At 37.4% G+C, this 17710-nt stretch overlaps 1 protein-coding gene across 6 annotated transcripts in view; it reads left to right on the forward strand.

Annotated features, from left to right (window-relative positions):
- The window catches only part of LTBP1 (latent transforming growth factor beta binding protein 1), a 185501-nt gene that overhangs the window by 34429 nt on the left and 133362 nt on the right, over positions 1–17710 (forward strand). For all 6 annotated transcript variants that reach the window (XM_064414813.1, XM_064414816.1, XM_064414812.1 and 3 more), the window contains exon 4: positions 13093–13268. In XM_064414813.1, the coding sequence (XP_064270883.1) occupies positions 13093–13268 (176 nt within the window). The remainder of the gene's footprint in view (positions 1–13092; positions 13269–17710) is intronic.

The raw sequence follows: 17710 nt of genomic DNA on the forward strand, positions 1-17710 counted from the left end.
TTTTAGTATGTTCACAAGGTTGGTTAATCAGTTTTGTGATTCAACGTGTATTAGTCTATGCAAATATTCTGAACAGTAAGTTTTCTGTTTGTTTTGGCAGGAAGTTGTCACTGTCAATCATATTATATAAAAATACAAATTCTGATCTGGTTTATAATTAAGATGTCTCTTTTAGTAACAGAATAATTTTATCTTTTTCTATGGAGCCCAAAATATAGCCAAATGAAGGATAGTTTTTCAGTGCTGTTGAAACCATGTTTTAATTTTCAGAATTCTGTTATAGAATTGTAGAGGGTAATGCTGTACTTAAATTTTTCAAGTTAATAAACTTAGTCATAACACATGCTCTTTCAAATTATACCATAAACAAATGAGTTTCTAGAGGTGAATTGTACATCTGAATTGTTTCTTTATGAAAGGTGCATAATTGTTTGCTTTTTCTTTTATTTTCCTCCCTAGGAAAAAAAGAAGCATAAATAGTATGTCATGAAAATGTTTTTAAAAAGTAATTAAGAAATAGTTAATTTCAGTTTTTAATTTTATTTTTTCTGTTTTTATTTTTCTTTTATTTTTTCTATGTTACTGTGATGAAGCAGCTTTAAAAAATTGAAATTATATGAAACACGTATTGATGGTGTTCTTTAATTAGATGTTTATTTTGTGATTCATTATGCATGCAGTTCCCTAGCTAAATAGTGTACTATTTCCAGAAGTGCAGTCTGCTTTTTCTGCTTTGCTGAGCAGTCACTGGATGTTTTAAGATAATTTAAATTAAGTTTAATATATTTAGGAGTTCAAGCTTGTATTTCTTTGAACTCATTAACGAGGATAGAAAAAGAACTCTAGCAGACAATTTCAATAACGAAACACACAAATCAAAAGAATGTGAGGAGAAGATTCTAAATTGAGCCCTAAGGATGTAATTTCAAACACTTTATAACCTGTCCTTTTTATAGTTTAGACTTGTTGGAATGACAGCATTCAGCTGATATTAAAAAACCATCCCTTATGCAACAGGGAGAAAAAGAAGTAATTATTGTGAAATGTGGTTTACTTTTATGTCTGTGTATAACATGAGCCTGTAAGTCACAAGCTTCAGCAACTTAAAATAAATGCCTGGTGTTGTGTATACTTATTTGGTATATTGTACCAAAACTAAGGACTGGGACAGCATCAGAAGAAGGAATGTACCGAATTACATTTTCTCAAAAGTGACTCTGAAAAATATTTCATATAACAAAGCCTGTAGTTCTAAGGAGATCAAAATTTTGCATGTAGAGAAAGAAGCAAAGTGAATTTTTGAGGAGAAATCGGAGACATCCTTAAAAACCAGAGGAATGCCTCACAGACTTCAAATTTACCAACTGCAAATAGGAAAACAAGCTATTCCTAGACCTCTGGAATGCAGTCTGGGCTTTTGGTCACAGTATTTTTATTTTTTCTTAAAGTAGGCAGAGTGGTTTGGAATGGGAGCTCCAAGTTCCTCCAGACATTGTTGGTTCAGCCGTATGTTAGAAATGCTTCAGAGCTGCTTTCTTGCAAGCTGAATTTGAGCTGTAGGTGGACTTGCTTTTAAAATAATGAATTAGATAATTTTCACATACTTTATCCCTGTGTTGATCGAGGGCTGAAGTCAGGGATACAGTGTTCTTGAAGTTTGCATTTCACTGCCTTCCAGGGTGACGAATGTGAGGTTCAGGAACTGGAGTTAGGAACCACGAGGAATCTCTGCTGTGGCATTCCCAGGCAGGATAAAGACCGCTGAATGTAGCATCTATGGGTTTAAAGTCCAATGATGCAAAGCTGTGTCTGACAAGTAACAAAATCCTGGGATGAAATCATGGCCAGCAATAAAATAAATTGGAGTTCTGCTGTTGACTTCAGTGAAATCAGGATTTTATGCCAGTGTCTGGGAAAACAGCTTGTATGAAACCAGCTTAAGTGGTTTTCTTTTGCGTATGGACTAAGCAGTGTACCAACCTTTCACTGTTAAAATCTTTGCAGTCTCTTGTTAGATGGTGATGTAGATCTTTGTTTTACAGATGGGGAAGTGAAAAAGAAAAAATGTGTGCTTATTCTATGCAAACTTCTCTGTCTCTGGAGCAATATGTATGGCTCAGTAAAGAGCACTGTTGGTAGGAAAAATGAGAATTTCATACAGTTTCACTTTTGTCCATTACCTCAATGCACTGGAAAATCTTACCTTTTACCTAATTATTTTAGAAATAGAGCTAGGGCATAATTATGATATTAATTATAATTATAGCATTTGTTGGGATCATTAGCAGTGGGGACCTGAGGCACTACTGAGTTGAAATTTACACTCACTTTCAGTCCTGTAATTTTTGCTGAAAATCATGAACATTTCTCAGACAAAAATATTACTGTCTTTATATTATCTGGGTTTGCTTTCAGAATAATTATTTTAAGACAGTTTTCAAGCAACCAGTCTTTTTATGGCAGTAATAAATTAAGCACGTAAATGAGGAAAACCAGCCTATTTTTAAATCTAGATTCTTTGCATGCTGTTTTTAGATTTGCTAGATGTATGAAATGTTGCAGTGATCTATATATGCCAACAGCTACTGTTGATGTACTAAACTTATTTTTTATTTCTTTAATGTCTGAAATGACAAGAAATATGTTATATCTCTCCTGATGCTGGGACACTAAGCCAATACAGAAATACTCCTAAAGTGCTCCTATTAAGCCTTAAAGCGATTAGTCATGTAGCTAAAATCTACCATAGCTGGTCTCCATTATGAAACAAGCTTGATAAGCTGATAAATAGCATTGTGGTGGAGTTTGATTATTTTTGATGTTATCTCTAATAGAAGTATAAATAAAGCATGTTGGTTTTTGTTATTCTGTTGTCAAGGTTGTCGCTGCAGAGAAATTTCTTAGGTCATGATAGTGAATAAATGCTTTATCAGTTCTGTTAGTTTTAATCTGGTCTTTAGCTTTACTGACGTGACTCTTTTACATCAGGGATCTTGTACTGACACAAAAAGGGTGTAGGTACAAACATGCTATTTCTCTGCATGTTATTTTTCTGAAAATACATGATGAACACACAGTTATAATGCATCATATATATGTATTTTTAGTGAACAAAATGTTATTTAGCTGAATTTCAACAAACTACAATTCACTAACAATTTTTGAAATTGCTGCCCTCTGATCCTGCATAAGTTTACGATCTTGTTAATTAGAAGATATTTTTCTGTGTGATGTTATGTTCAAACTATTTGTATATATGCCTCAAGGTTTTGGAAGCTCCTTTATCCCAAAATTAGGCTTCTGGTAAGTGTAACTGCTTGCTGCTGTCCCCCCTTTCTCTGGTTCTGCCCACAGCTGGAAGCATTCCATTTTGGGGGTGACTTAATATGAAGGACAGTCTTTATTGCTCTTTTGTGGTATGAAGAAATAGATCATATGAGTTGTTTATCTAGTTCAGCTAAGAAAGTAATTATACATTTAAAAACATAGATCTTAAAAGTGTTCTTGGCCTAATGCAAATATTTTTTCTATGCCCAAGTCTTTTCACGACTAATCTTCTCACTCTGGACTACAGCACAACATGTACTTCTGTTCTTGTTGTGCATCATTTCCAAACTTCCCAGATGTGGTAGGAAGCTTGCCATTGTTTCATCACTTGAATTTAGGTGACTGCTGTGGAGGACTTGGATAAACTTTGGGGTTTGGGGTTTTTCTGACCCTCCATCTTTAGGATTGCTAAATTTTGTGGTGTAACTTAGGAAGAGCAGCCCCTGTGGTGTTTAGGGAGTGTATGCTGTAGCCAGTACAGTCCATCAGAGCTACTTACTGCTGATTTAATATACCAGGAAAAGCTTCTGCTGATGATTACACATACTGAAGAGGGAGTCTGGATATAATCTTGAAATTTTCAAGGCTTGCTCATCATAAATTATGCTTCTTGTCAAGTAAATTTAGAAAGCCTTCAGTAAATGTGGTTAAGATTCCTAAAGTGCAGCGACCATTTTCCCACTCAAACATGAAGACATAACTTGTTCTCCTATGAGCACTTCTTGTGTATAGTACTTGGGCAAAGTCAGTATTGTATACATCTGCTTGTAGTTGCTTATGTAAGAAATCAGTATGTATTACAGAGGGATAAAGTGCTCCAACTTGCACACCTGGCACTTCTTTAGCAGGAGAGAAGTAAGGTCTGTTTACATTTTTTATGATTTAGGAAACTGATATCCTTAAGCATAAAGATTTCTGATTTTCTTTTTCTGTGATCTCAATTAAATTTGAGGTTTTCTCATCAACCATTACATTGGCATTCTTGAAAGCAATAATAATTATAGCTTGTCATAGTTCTGATTATGCATTATGTGGAAAAAGTATTTATTTAGTCTAGAACTTACTGCAGTTAATTTTTTATTAGGGTTATTTTGTGTCTTTTTCTCGTGTATTCCCTAAAGAATTTTCTCTGGAATCAGAGTCTGGCTTTTGCCTACCTGTGCTCTTTCTGGACACCCTTAGCTTTGTGAATATCAATGCCTTTAAAAGCCTTCCTTGTTATTTTGTCTCAGCTCTTTGCACCTTAGTAATGCTTTGAGTTTTGTCTTTTGATCCAGTTCTGTATGCTGGAAGCTTTCACTGGGCTGATGGGAGAGTCTCTTGGTTGTTTGGCTGCAGTTGTGGCAGGCATCACTTATGTGTGTGACACTGCTGGTTGCTTCTGATGCACACTGTCCTGTCCATCAGTGCTCAATTTCCTCTGCAATCCAGGCACTCAGAGTCTTCATCTCTTCTTGTCTAGCCACCATTGTCTTGGAGGTTTGTATATTTTCCTACTTGTACATAGGTCTAATTTATAAAACGGTTATAAACCTATGATGTATTCCTTTATATCTGACTCCTTCTGAGAAACTGTTTATACCATCAAGATCATACTTGTAAAACATTTTCCAGACATAACAAGCAGTAGTGAGAAAACATTTTTTGCTAATCCATCTTCATCTTTGCAAAAACTTGATGGGGTAGTTACTTGCTCTTTGCATTAATGTTTTTTGTAATAATGAATTAACCTGTCAGAATATCAAAGATAGGCCAGGGTTTTCAGTTCTTTACTATCATTTTTACTTTTATTTAGGTATTATATTCCTAAATGACAGATTTCTGCTTAATGCAGACAAGGATCTAAGTGTATTCCCAGAGAGTATTTATCTTGTGTGACTGTAATTGCTAGTCTGGAAGACAAAATAATAATTGAGGGTTTTCTTAGCTACTGTAACAAAAGTGCATATAGTTTTAAGTTACTTATTAACCTGAACTGAGGTATTATCAAACCATGTATATGTTAATAAACTTCAAAAGGATATATTATAAATAATATATTTTCAAAAAATGAATGTTATGTTCCATATATTTGCCTATTTTAAGCTTACAGCACTGTTAATAATCTAATATTTCTTAGTAATCTCTTGTAATAGAAATCTTCAACATTTTTTTCAAATTTCAAATAGATTATATCGAGCTACTGGGCTCTTTGTCTCCTTTGTCTCTTGTTTAAGGTGCTCAAGGATTTGAGTGGATTAGTGATGTGTGGTTTTGCTTCGCAGCTGCTGTGCTCACTTGCCTTTATTGTATAACATCCATTATGGGAGTTTGTTTCTATTTTTAGTTGTCATTTCAACATGCTTTTCTAATACCAAAGTCTGTCTCATGGGTTGACAGATGAGAAACTATCACTAGTTAATGTCTTTATCCGAGTAATTTTTATGAGCCTGTGTCAATGTAACATGCCACTAGTACTGTGGAAACAAACACAATTTTTCTGTGGAAAATATAATGTAAAACAGGAAAGGGAAAAACATACATTAATTTACTGAAGACAGTGTATTGAACTGACACAGTGCTGTGGTTAAGTCTCTGCTAACTAGCAAATTTCATCTTGACTCATTGCTGCAACATAGTGTATGCTTGAAGGGCAATTTCTTACTGCGGGTGTTGGTGACATTAGCAGCCACTCCTTTAAAAGCTGAGTTTGATAGTGACAAAATCTTACCTGACTGTAGGATTACCAATATAGCATATTGGAAAACAACAAGAAAAAAGCCCAAAATGAAGAGTTAACCAATAAAAGCAGAGGAACAACAACAAGTCAGCAACACATGCAGGTTTTCTGTTGTGGAGTTTCTACTTTTTTGCCTCCTTGAACTTTACTGATAAGAGGTGTTTGGAAAGTTGAAGATACATGTATGGCTGGAAATCTATATAGAATAATCCAGATGGCAAATTAATTTGTCTGGATTTGTGAAGAGCTTCATTGGTTAAGTGTTAGTGAAAGTATGCATGAGGTAACAAATAATTTGTGACTCCTAGTTGTTCATTTGGCACATGGTGAAAATGGAAGATTGTGAAGTGCTGTTACTGTGAGACTTAGACTCAGCTGGTTTGTGTTCATCATTGTCTCAGCCTTTTCTAGCTTTCATGCGTACTGTTTCTTTAATGGTGGTTTAGGGTACTTAAGACTTAATACTATAAAAAGATTTCTAAAAATTGGCGTCACTTGTATCTTGATGGCACTTTGGGAGTAGGGTGGGGCAAACTTTTTATACCTCTTTTAATGAAAATATGCAGTAGGCAAACGTTGCCTTTTTTTTACTGATAAAATTGCCATTTATAGTTTAAGTTTTTAGAGAAGGAATATTCTTCAAGTTTAGTCTTTGAATGCTGTGTTACATGAGGAATGCTTGCCTGCTGCTGCATAACTTGTGAGAACTGTAGCTTCCTTCAGCTCCTGTGACCGAGCATCTGTATTGTTGCTCTGCACCTGAATATTTAACCAACAGATACATTTCTCTTGCCTTAAGAGCTCTTTCTGCTTTTTGACATCTAGGAAACCAGTCATTGCTTATGATTCTGGAAAACTCAGTGTATTTCTTTAGAGACCTGGAAGAATGTTCGTAATCTGCACATTTCAGTTTATGTTGTATGTGAAAAATGAGGTGCATCAATGGAGTCATAGCTGGGCTCTTTTCAGAGAGATTTTTTTCACAGAGCTTTAGTTCAGCTCTTACACCAGGTTATGCTGGCAAATGGGATCCAGCCAATGAACAATTCAGTTGAACCTGCAAATACAGGACTAGCTTTATGAGCAAACACTTAGGAGTTAAATAATCCCTGAAAGTGTCTTGGACAAGCTTTTACTACAGAAATTACATGTAAGAGGGACAAAACTGGTACTTGGGGATGAAGGTTAATGTTTCACATTCTGTGTGAACCTTTATAAACAACTTTGAATTCCTTTTTATCTTGGCGTAGATTAAATATCTCTGTTAAAATTTGTTGTATTTGTTGTATTACCTCATTTACAAACCAAATCAATTTGATGATAATTGAAGAAGATATTTTTATATTGTAAATAATGTTCTAACTCTTTAAGGTGGTAAAAAAAAGTAGGAATTAATAACTTGATGGTATTATTTGAAAACTATTTCGTTATCTCCAAACTACTATCTTTGCAAAATTTTGCCTGGAAAAAAAATGTATTGCAAAGATATAAATCAAGGCAGTTTTACAAAGAAGATATTAATGCAACATTGTGGGGTTGTTATTGTAAGACGGACAGGTCTCTGTGCTTGTTTTGCAGTACTTGCACTGTATTTCAGGGAGAGGACTTTTAAATATGTGCTAAAAATAGATTTTTGCACATAAAATCAATTTTTGTAGGTCTTTTGCAATGGTGAAAATAAAGAAAAACTGAATGCTTATCCCTTTCATCTTTGGTTACTGGTAGGACCTTCTGAAATAGGTCATCCTTGATTCATGATGGGTATGATATTGTAAAGGGCTTTGGAGAAATCTCATCTGTTCATCATAAGCTGGGAAGTTAAACTTTTTCATGTATCTTAAAAAAAATCATCTATATATATGTATATATATCAGAGAAGCAGTGTAAGGAGGAAACAGCTGGCAAAGGTCAGGCTGAACTAGCAACTGAATTTTAACAATTTATGGGGGGGTAGGGGGTTAGTTCTATTTCCATGCCTTTTGAACTGGCCTGCATATTTTCTTTACTGTCTCATAGTTTTAGAAAATACTGGTTTTCTTCTCCTTTTGCTTTTTCATTGTGACTTTGGGAGGAGGTAATGAAGAAGGAATTAAATTTCTATGTTTGCATGAAGCAGTAGTGTTAACAATTCATATTTTCTGAAATGTTGCTAGCTAGGAGCCAGGCATGGGAGCATCAGGCTTACAGTAAATAAAATAAAGAAAGCAACCTGATTGAGATTTGTCTTAGTTTACTCTAGACAGTACTTTTCATGCCAAATGTTGTCGATCTTATTTCTGCTTGCCAGAGTTATTCTAATACATCACATTCTTTCTCTGGTTTATCAAGCAAGAGACATTTCTTTTGCATGACAGCTAAAAATGTTTCCTCTTCCTCTGTAGTGGTCTTGTATCCTTATTAGTATTTATCATATTGTTTGTTTGTTGAAGGTGCACTTAGACATTTGTTTATCTGCCTGGTGTACGCTTCAGCAATGGAAAGTTTTTGTCAAGTTTATTAAGTTAGTGTCAGTTATATGCCAAGTTCATCCAAACTGAGCATAAGTATTTAAGAAAAACAATTTAGACTAGTCTTAACTTTGGTTTCATGTGATTATTGTAAGCAGATAACTTGGTGATTTCGATTAGGCAGTTTAGTCTGCACTGAAACAAAAATTAACAACTTGCACATCATGTGGAGGTGTTTTCTTTTAAAGAATTGGATTCATAAAGTTTACAGCTTTCCAGTGTAGTACTGAGTAAGCCTCTCTTGGAAAACAAAGCTGTCTTAGCAGTAATTTAGAACATTAATATTTAATGCAAACTAAATTAAGGAAGAAAACTATAATACCTGAGAAGGATGGAAAAGGCAATCTTTGTAAATTCTAGTGGCTAAGATTTTAGCTTCCAACATAGGGCGTTCATGGTTTTGGTGTGGCATGGTTTGTTGTTGGGTTTTTTACATTATTCTTAAACATTTTTTTAATAATTTCAGGTGTTATGATGGACTTTTGTAGGCTGACAGTTGAGCTTCAGTGTGATGGGATGGGTGGAAAGATAAAGGGTAAATAAAACTAAAAGGACCTAGTATGAACAAACAAGGAAGGCCCTGTTGAACATGTGACGATTGGGGCAGCCTTGGCTACAGTGACCAGGACATTGTGGAACTCAGTATCTTACATGAAGGAAGAGGGGCAGCAATTGAGATTGCAACCCTGGACTTCCAGAGTGTTAATTTTAGCCTATTCAGAGACTTTTTCTTGACAAATATCATTGGAATGTGCCTTCAGAGAAGAAGGATCCAAGACAGCTGGTCAATATTCAAGGATTATTTTTTTCAGGCTCAAAAGTGGTGTATCCTCATGAGAAATAAATTGAGAAAAGTAGGCAAGAGACCTGTGTGGATGAACATGGCACTCCTGTCAATACCCAAGCACAAGTGAAAGATACACAGGAGAAGGAAGCAGGGACAGAACACTTAAAATATAAATAGAGGTGCTGTCAGAGTATGCAAAAATGCAACAAGGAAGGCTGAGGCCCATCTGGAATTAAAAACCTGTCCAAGGATAACATCAGTAACAATTGGGAAATTAAGAAAAATGTGTGCCTGTTTCTAAATGAAGTGGGGACTCTGGTAACAGAGAATGCAAAGAAGGCAGAATTACTGAATGCCTTCTGTCCATCAGTCTTCACTGACAAGACCAGCCCTTAGGAATCTCTGACCTGGGACACCAGAGGAAAGGAATGGTGGAAGGAAGACTTCTGCTTCTTCAGGGAGGGCTGGGTTAGAGATCACCTAGGCAAGCCTGACATCCATGGGTCATGGGCCATGATGTGATGCATCCATGAGGGCTGAGAGATTTGGCAGACATCATAGCTAGGCCACTTATGGTCATCTTTGAAAGGTCATAGCAGTCGGAAGCGGTGCTTGAGGACTAGAGGAAAGCAAGTGTCACCCCAGCCTTCAAAAAGGGTGAGAAGGAGTACCCAGGCAACTACTGCCTCACCTCAATCTCTGGAAATGTAATGAAGTGCCTTGTTCTGGAGGCCATCTTTAAGTATGTGGAAGACCAGAAAGTTTCCAGGAGTAGTCAGCATGGATTCACTAAAGGTAAACCACACTCGACCAACCCAGTTGTTTTCTACAGTGACAAAACTACCTGGATGGATGAGGGGAGAGAAGTGAATGTTTTCTACCTGGACTTCACTCTTTGACACTGTCTCTCACAACATCCTCATAGGCAAACTAGGAGGTACAGGCTGGAGGAGTTGACAGTGAGGTGGTTTGTGAACTGTCTGAATGGCAGAACATTTGACCAGGCCCCATATTGTTCGCTCATTCATCAATGAACTGGATGAAGGGGTAGATGCCTCCTCAGCAAGTTTACTGGTGACACAAAACTGAGAAGATATCTCTGGCTGATACCCCAGAATGCTGTAGAGAAAGATCCTGACAGGCTGGAGGATGGGCAGAGAAGAACTGTCTGAAGTTCATAGGCAAATGAAGGGTCTTGTACCAGCACAGGCTGGGGTCTGACCTGCTGGAAAGCAGCTCTGTGGAGAAGGACCTGGGGGTCCTGGTGTAGCCATCCATGAGCCAGCAGTGAGCCCTTGTGGCCAATGGTGTCCTGGGGTGCATTAGGAAGAGCATTGTCAGTAGGTCAGAGAAGTGATCCTGCCCCTCTGCCCAGCCTTTGTGAGGCACATCTGGAGTGCTGAGTCCAGCCCTGGGCTCCTCAGGACAAGGGAGATGTGGAGCTCCAGCAGTGGGTTTGAGCAGAGGGCAGCAAGGGTAATTAGGGTACTGCTAATCAGAGGTCATTAGGAAGACGCTGCTTGAGCAGAGGTTGACCCCACCAGTGGTCCCTTCCAACCTTAGCCATTCTGGGATTCTGTAATGCTTTACAACTGATTTTAACCTTAACAGAAAACACTCAGCCACTTAAATGGCAGCATCTGTACCTAGTATTTTGGTCTCTGCTGTCAAGTCCCACTTCTACATTCAGTATAGGCACTCTTCTATGTGAAAAACCAGAAATAGATGTCCTTATAGAACATCAAATGGGGTCCATTAGAAAAAGAAGTTGTTCAGGAGTGATTGCAGTGATTCTTCAAAGAAGTTAAATTCATATGTAAGCAGTACTGCAGGCAATGACTACAGCTTTATCTCGGGCTGTGAGGGTTCCCACTCATACTTCTTGTCTGACTGTGTTGAATTCCAAGCCTGACCTCCAATACCAGTGAAGGCTCTCTTTTGCTCTTCTGGTAGGAACCCTAAAGACAACCTAGAAAATCCAGTATTTTCTCTTAGTCTGGCAAAAAGACTTCTACTGAATGTAATGAGACTGTGTAAGTAGTGTATTAGAGCTATTGACTTGGAGACAGCCTGAGCAGTTATGTTTCTATTCTTCGTCGGAGGCTTAGAATGTCACTATTAATGAATGCTCTTGTTAACTTGGATCAGTTTGAGAAAAAGAGCATCTGTGTAGGACAAAACCCCATTGTTTGTTCTAACCACAAATCCATTTGCTACAGCAGTTACTAAGCATCTTGAATAACATGACCAAGGAGTTAGGCATTGCTTTGGAGATAGGGGCTGGCTCAGGCTCCACATGTCAGAAAACAATGCTGTAGTCATATAAGTTCTTAGCTGAAGCTCTGCAGTCTCACCTCTGTGAGGAAGTGCTGCTCAGCTGTCCTTTTGAATATAGGGTTCATGACTTATTCTCAGAGGTTATTTACCCTGCAGAACTGTGGCTCTGAGGGATGGTTGTTTCAAATCTCATAACTTTTTTCCCATTTTTCCATTTTTGAATACCGAACTAGTTACAGACTCTCAGTAGAGAATGAAGTAAAGCAGGCTTCCAGCATCCCACTCTGTATGCCTTCATTTGAGCAAAGGACAATGTAGTCTTGATATAGCCACTGTTATTAGGTTAGTAAATTATTCTACTTTCAAGGAGTGTGTTTTTACAGTCTGATCTGCACTAGCTAGGACTACTTGAAGGCGTGTTATTAGTAGGTTTGTTACTTGAAAGTGTGTCATTACTTGCTAGGTGGTGGGATTCTTCAGCCTTGGGGCCCCAAAGCAGCTTTTGGTTTCATTGCATGTAGCTAAGAGCTGCCCAATCTGCTGCCTTTTAAATTGGTGGAAGAGTGAAGGCCAGTTTGTTAGTGAATAAATTATTCCTACTGCTGATGGCTGCTAAGTAACCATGGGCTTTTTGATAGGGAGAGGAGGCAATTGTTATTGAAAGTTGGTAAGGCCTTGTGCAGTGGAAAGCTGAGGTCATAGGGAGGAATCTAGCTATATGAGTCAGGATTAGCAGTGAGGGAATCCTGAGCTTGAAGGAATTTTCTTCTTTAGCAGGAAGGGAAAATGGTTTTGTTGTTAAGGGAGGCCATGTGGTTATGGGACAACTGTGGTTATGGGACATTTGTCAGAGATGTTCAAGTACAGGCAAAGAGAAAGTGGATGGGCAAAGTAATGTGACTCTGGGACACAAACCTTGTGATTAGGTGGGAAACATCTGAAAAAGGGGAAGAGGGACAGTGCTTTGCTCTTTTGTTGGAGGGTTATGGTGAAGAAGGAAATGATTTCTGGGAACAGAAGGGGAAAATCAGATGGGTTTAGGTTCTACTTAATATATCTTGTATGGAATGAGAGTTGTAATAAATGGAATAAGGTTTGAATGCATTACTGCTTCTCTGACCTGTCTGGAAAGCTCTGTGTGTTAACAAATTTGAGCTGCAACTCATTTTGATCAGGGCTTTTCCCTGTTCCTCCCTGTTTTCTGAGCTGTCCATGATATTTCTCTTGCCATGTCAAAAAGAAAGTTATATAATCCCTGTAGTCTTTCTTTCTTAGGAGTTTGAGCTGACAAGACAATGAAGGTGCTAAATGCTTGGAAAATTAGGTGCTTACTTCTAAGGTTGTATGTTTCCCAAAATGTATTTTGAGAATTTAAAGTACAGTTGAATTTGTCTTCAGTTTTTTTACAAGTAGTTTCTAAGTCTAATTTATTAATTCTTACATTATTCTGTCTTTTCTATCTCTTTCCAAAACAGGATGATACCCCTTTCATCTCAGACATTAATGATGAATCTTCATCATGGCCAAACACAGGAATATGTGATTAAGCCCAAATACTATCCAGTAAAAAAAGTGATCTCAGGAGAGCAGTCCACTGAGGGCTCATTACCACTGAGGCTGGGCCAGGATCAACCTGCATCCCCTTTGCGATGTGAGTACAAAAAGCACACTCCCTTCTCTCCTCCCCACAAAGCTCCCACTCCCCGGTTTTTTGAGATCTTGAAATTTTCTGCAGTAACACTTGAAGGCAGAGAAAGGTTAAAACAACTCTACGTGAGAATTCTTTGATTAGCAGATGCTTCAATATTCTGAATTTTGTGGAGAAACAAAACAGATTTTGTGGATGAGAAAAAAAATTGAACCTGATTCACTGTTGAAAATTTATCATGTTATTTCTAGATAATAGTTTTTTCTTCAGAAAAGGGTGCTTTGTAAATGCTTTGTTGGAATAGGCACATCTCTGAGTGTAGTCAGTGTCAGTATGATGGATATCTTTTTGGAAAGCTGGAGTTCAGGACTGTGGTCTCACTGGTGACTATTTTCTCTATATTTAATTTATTACGTGTTTATGAACTTCTGCACAGTATGGAGCTGCCTGAGAGTTTCTGCTTCATATTTATAAAAAAAAAGGTTGTGTAGGTGCCCAGCTTGTGGCCTTGGCTCATGCCCCGTTGTGTGCAGAGCTTGAGGACAAGTTTTGGCTTAGAAGATTAAGAGCTTGATGAATTATGGGTTAGGTATTACAGAACGTCTGCTGGCTTGATTTGGAGAAAAGTTCCTGCAGCTGAATAATGGACTGATTAACATTGAGACCTTAAGGTACTTGCAGTCTCCTGACAGACTTCCTTTGCTGTAGCACAAAGAATTGTGTTTTGCTGAGGTTTTGGGGAAGAGCCTTTCCTTCTAAATCTTTACCTAGAATTTCTTTGTGTATATTTGCATTTCTGCATTGCACATCTTTATGGTGTGTCCATTTACACTTAAATACAACTCCCTGCTTCCTTTTCTTCAACTGTAAGTTTGTTGATGGTAAATGAGTCTATTGGCTCTAATGGGAAGAACAGTGGGTAGCTGGAGGTCTTTCAGTTAACATTTTCACTATCTCCCTTTCTTAGAAGTTTCAGAAAGATTTAGTCACACTGGCAACATCAAGCAGTAGTCTCTTTTGTAAATAAGATAATACTTCTTTTTTTCCAGTCAGCAGTTGTTTTCCTTCAGTTAAAATGGCCACCAGGATTGGATTGTGACCACCTCTTGTGACTCTTACTAGTCAGAGTTTACAAATTCCAAGTTTTATAGTTCTCCAGTATTTGGAGTAACACTTTCAGGTTGGATTCTGACCAAAAAAAAAAAAAAAAATCATCTTTCCTTTTGGCTCTGTTTTTCAGGCTGCTTAAGTCATTCCACTGTCAATACACTCAGTGGTACTCACAGGTATCAAGCTGCCACTAAATGAATGGATTCTGAGAGGTTTTTTTTTTTCTTCTATGGTAGCATAAGGAAAATACTCCATGCAGCTGTAAGATGAGGGAGCCAGTGCTTTTAGCTCTTTTTAGCTTATTTGAGCCCCACTGTTACTTACAGTGCTCTGAGGGATATGACTAGGAGAAGGAAAACCAGGAGCTGAAGACTGGAGTGGTTTTTATCAAATTCTAAGAGGCCCCTTATTGAGCAGTGCATTAGTAAAACATTCTACCCTTATTGAAAAGCTTTTGAGTCCTAAAACAGCCAGAGGACAACTAGTAAAAAGAGTTTCTGTGGCGTGATAAGGTCAGCCATGACTTAAGCGTTGACTCAGAGGTAAAATGCAAGCAATTTGGATGGTGTCAAAATTTCTGATTCTGAGCTCTCTGTCAGCCTAAAAACCAGTCCCATTACCTGTTTCACCTGTTTCCTACATTTGTGAGGTGGGGGTCAGTGACAGCAACTTCTGATGAAGCAGTTTAGATATCTGCTAGTGCAGAGTGCAGTTCAAGCTCTGTGTTGCTAGAGTCCAAGGATTATGTACTCCTAGCTTGAGCTGGAGACCTAGAACTTGGCCAGCCATATCTGTTTGGGTTTTCTGGTTTCTGGAGGTGCTGGGATGAACTTGAAGATTAGAAGACTGCTTGTTTTCATAAAAACTGAGTTCTAAATTTCAGCTGTTGGTATTTTAATGTTAGGGATGTTTGAATTAAGTGCGGTGAGGTAAGATTAGGATGTGAAACTTTGTGTCAGGTGTTCTGTGATAACCATGAATATGCAGTTCTTAGTCTTGTCTTGATCAGGAATGAACCCTGTGAATTATTTCATGCTTATGGTTGGTGTTCATTGTCTGGCTCATTTATGGGAGTGGCTGATGATCTCATGGTGTTTTGTTATTGGTCTTAAATGTATAATCTTATTTAATGGGATAGCCTCTTACTTCATTGAGCAGAGGAATTGGTAATGGCCATGTGGAGATACTTGAAAAAGAAGAGGAGGGGAAAACATAATGACTTTATTTTAAAGCAGAAGCCAGAAAGTTAGTACAGAATGCTTCACAACTTTTTTTTTTTCCTGGGTTTTTTTTTTTTTTTTGGTGGTAACATTAAATAAAGTTTTTTTAAAGATGAGAAGAAATAGTAGCAAGATAATACTTGGTAGCATTGCCCAAGAATTCATAGCTATCAATTAACATGGAGTGCAAAGCTACTCATTCTGTTGGGTTTTTATGAGCATTTCTATGCACTTTACTTCGAAATATTAGCGCTGTGCCAGAGACTGGCAATTGTGAAAAATGTACCCCATAGAATAAACTTACTTCTCTAGCTGTAGCGGCAGTTGGTTTTGATTTTTCTGGACTTCTATAGATTGTTTCAATCCAGTGATACAAAATGGGTATTTTGAAACTGGAGCAAGTGTCAGTATTTTGTTACCTTTAGAGACAGGTCTTCCTGACAGAAACAAATGAGATGTGGGGTACTGGTGCACTGGGAAGAAAACTACCAAACATGACCAGGTGCTTCTGAGCATCTTCTGATTTATAGGAAGTCAGTAATTTTTAAATGCCCTATCACAGTGTTGTCAGATGAGCTTTTGAATATACTGGGGTAAAAAACATTAAAGTTAAATCACATTAAACATTTTTCAATTAAAATTAATTCAAGATGCCTTCTGGAATTTTTACTCTGGTGCATGTGTAAGCAGTTTCACTTCTCTGATAATGTTCAGAACATGCAGTATAGTACTCTGATTAAAAACAGTAAATAGTTTATTCTTTTGGCTTTTGAGCTGAATTTTACTGTAAGGTTATGGATCACATCAATAGAGCTTGAAGATTCAGCAAGCCACTGGGGTTGCATTTAAAGTCACCCTGGGATGCGAAATTGAGTACCTGCCAGTAACAGGTAGCATTGCTGCTGTCAAGCATTTTGAATTTTGTCCTGTGGGATACAAAATCTGAGTAATTCTCAAGGGATCTTTTTATTTGCTTAAAAGTACAGTCACTTCACCTGTAATCTGCCTAAATGTCTGGAACCTCAGAGTGAAAAGTTCTCTAATAGTAGCAATGGCAGCAGCACAGAAATGTCAGCTATAAAATTCTATTTTCAATCTGGTCGTCCATAAAACAGCTGGAAGATTTTTTTTAGTAATTCAGGTACATCTATCTCAGACATGTCCCACTAATCCCTTAATAGCACTGTTGAATAGTATCCACTAGTCATCTGAGCATGAATCCTCTATATATCAGTGTTTCTGTCCCTGGATTTATAAATGCAGTGCTGAACAAAATTAGTTACAGGAATTTTGTGTGGTTTCTATTGGTCTAAAATGTGTATGATAGTAAACAAATTCTAAATGTAGTCTGGAATTCCTTTCAACGTAGTTATTGTGAGAACTGCTTTTTACAGCAGGAAGAGGCTAGGAAGTTCTCAGATTTACTCTATCCACTTCTGGTTGCTATACGGTTCTTCAGAAAATGCATTTAAATACACACTTCATTTTTCAGCCTGAGATGTCTGTGGGCTAGTGTTTAGTGGCATTGTGCATATTTTGAAAGTAGTGAAATTTCTGCTTCTGAAATCAGTTGTCTGGTGTTGCCTGCATGTGGAGGACAATTTTGTACACTCTCTCACCAGGGTACAGTTCCTCATAAGCACAATGATGATACAGCTACTTCCCTGTTTTGGAGGCATGTTGAGAAAATGTATTAATTATTACTGAGGCAACCACAGAATGCACTGAAAGCAGAAGAAAAACTCAAGTGTACTTCACCTACAACAGGAATTGTATTATGTGAAGTAAATAAGGGATGTGTCTGTTATCCCAAGTCTGAAGTTATCCCAAGGAAGAAGGGAGCATAAGAAAATGAGACTAATCTCTCTTTTCAGAAAGACAATGTGAGAAGTATGTGAATTTTGCAATTGAAGTTACATGTTAAGTTGATAAAATCAAGTACAATGGAAAACCACTTTCTTTTAGGTAGATTGGGTTGTTTTGGTCTTCACCAAAATTCTTTATAAAATTCATTAAAGAGAACTCATCTCTACTTTAGGTAGTAAATGAAAATATGTCTTGAATTTAAGTAGTAAAGGTTACATAATTTGGGCTTGCAGCACCCTACTGTGTCTT

The sequence above is a fragment of the Passer domesticus genome, chromosome 3 (genome assembly GCF_036417665.1).
Source record: "Passer domesticus isolate bPasDom1 chromosome 3, bPasDom1.hap1, whole genome shotgun sequence".
NCBI lineage: Eukaryota > Metazoa > Chordata > Aves > Passeriformes > Passeridae > Passer > Passer domesticus.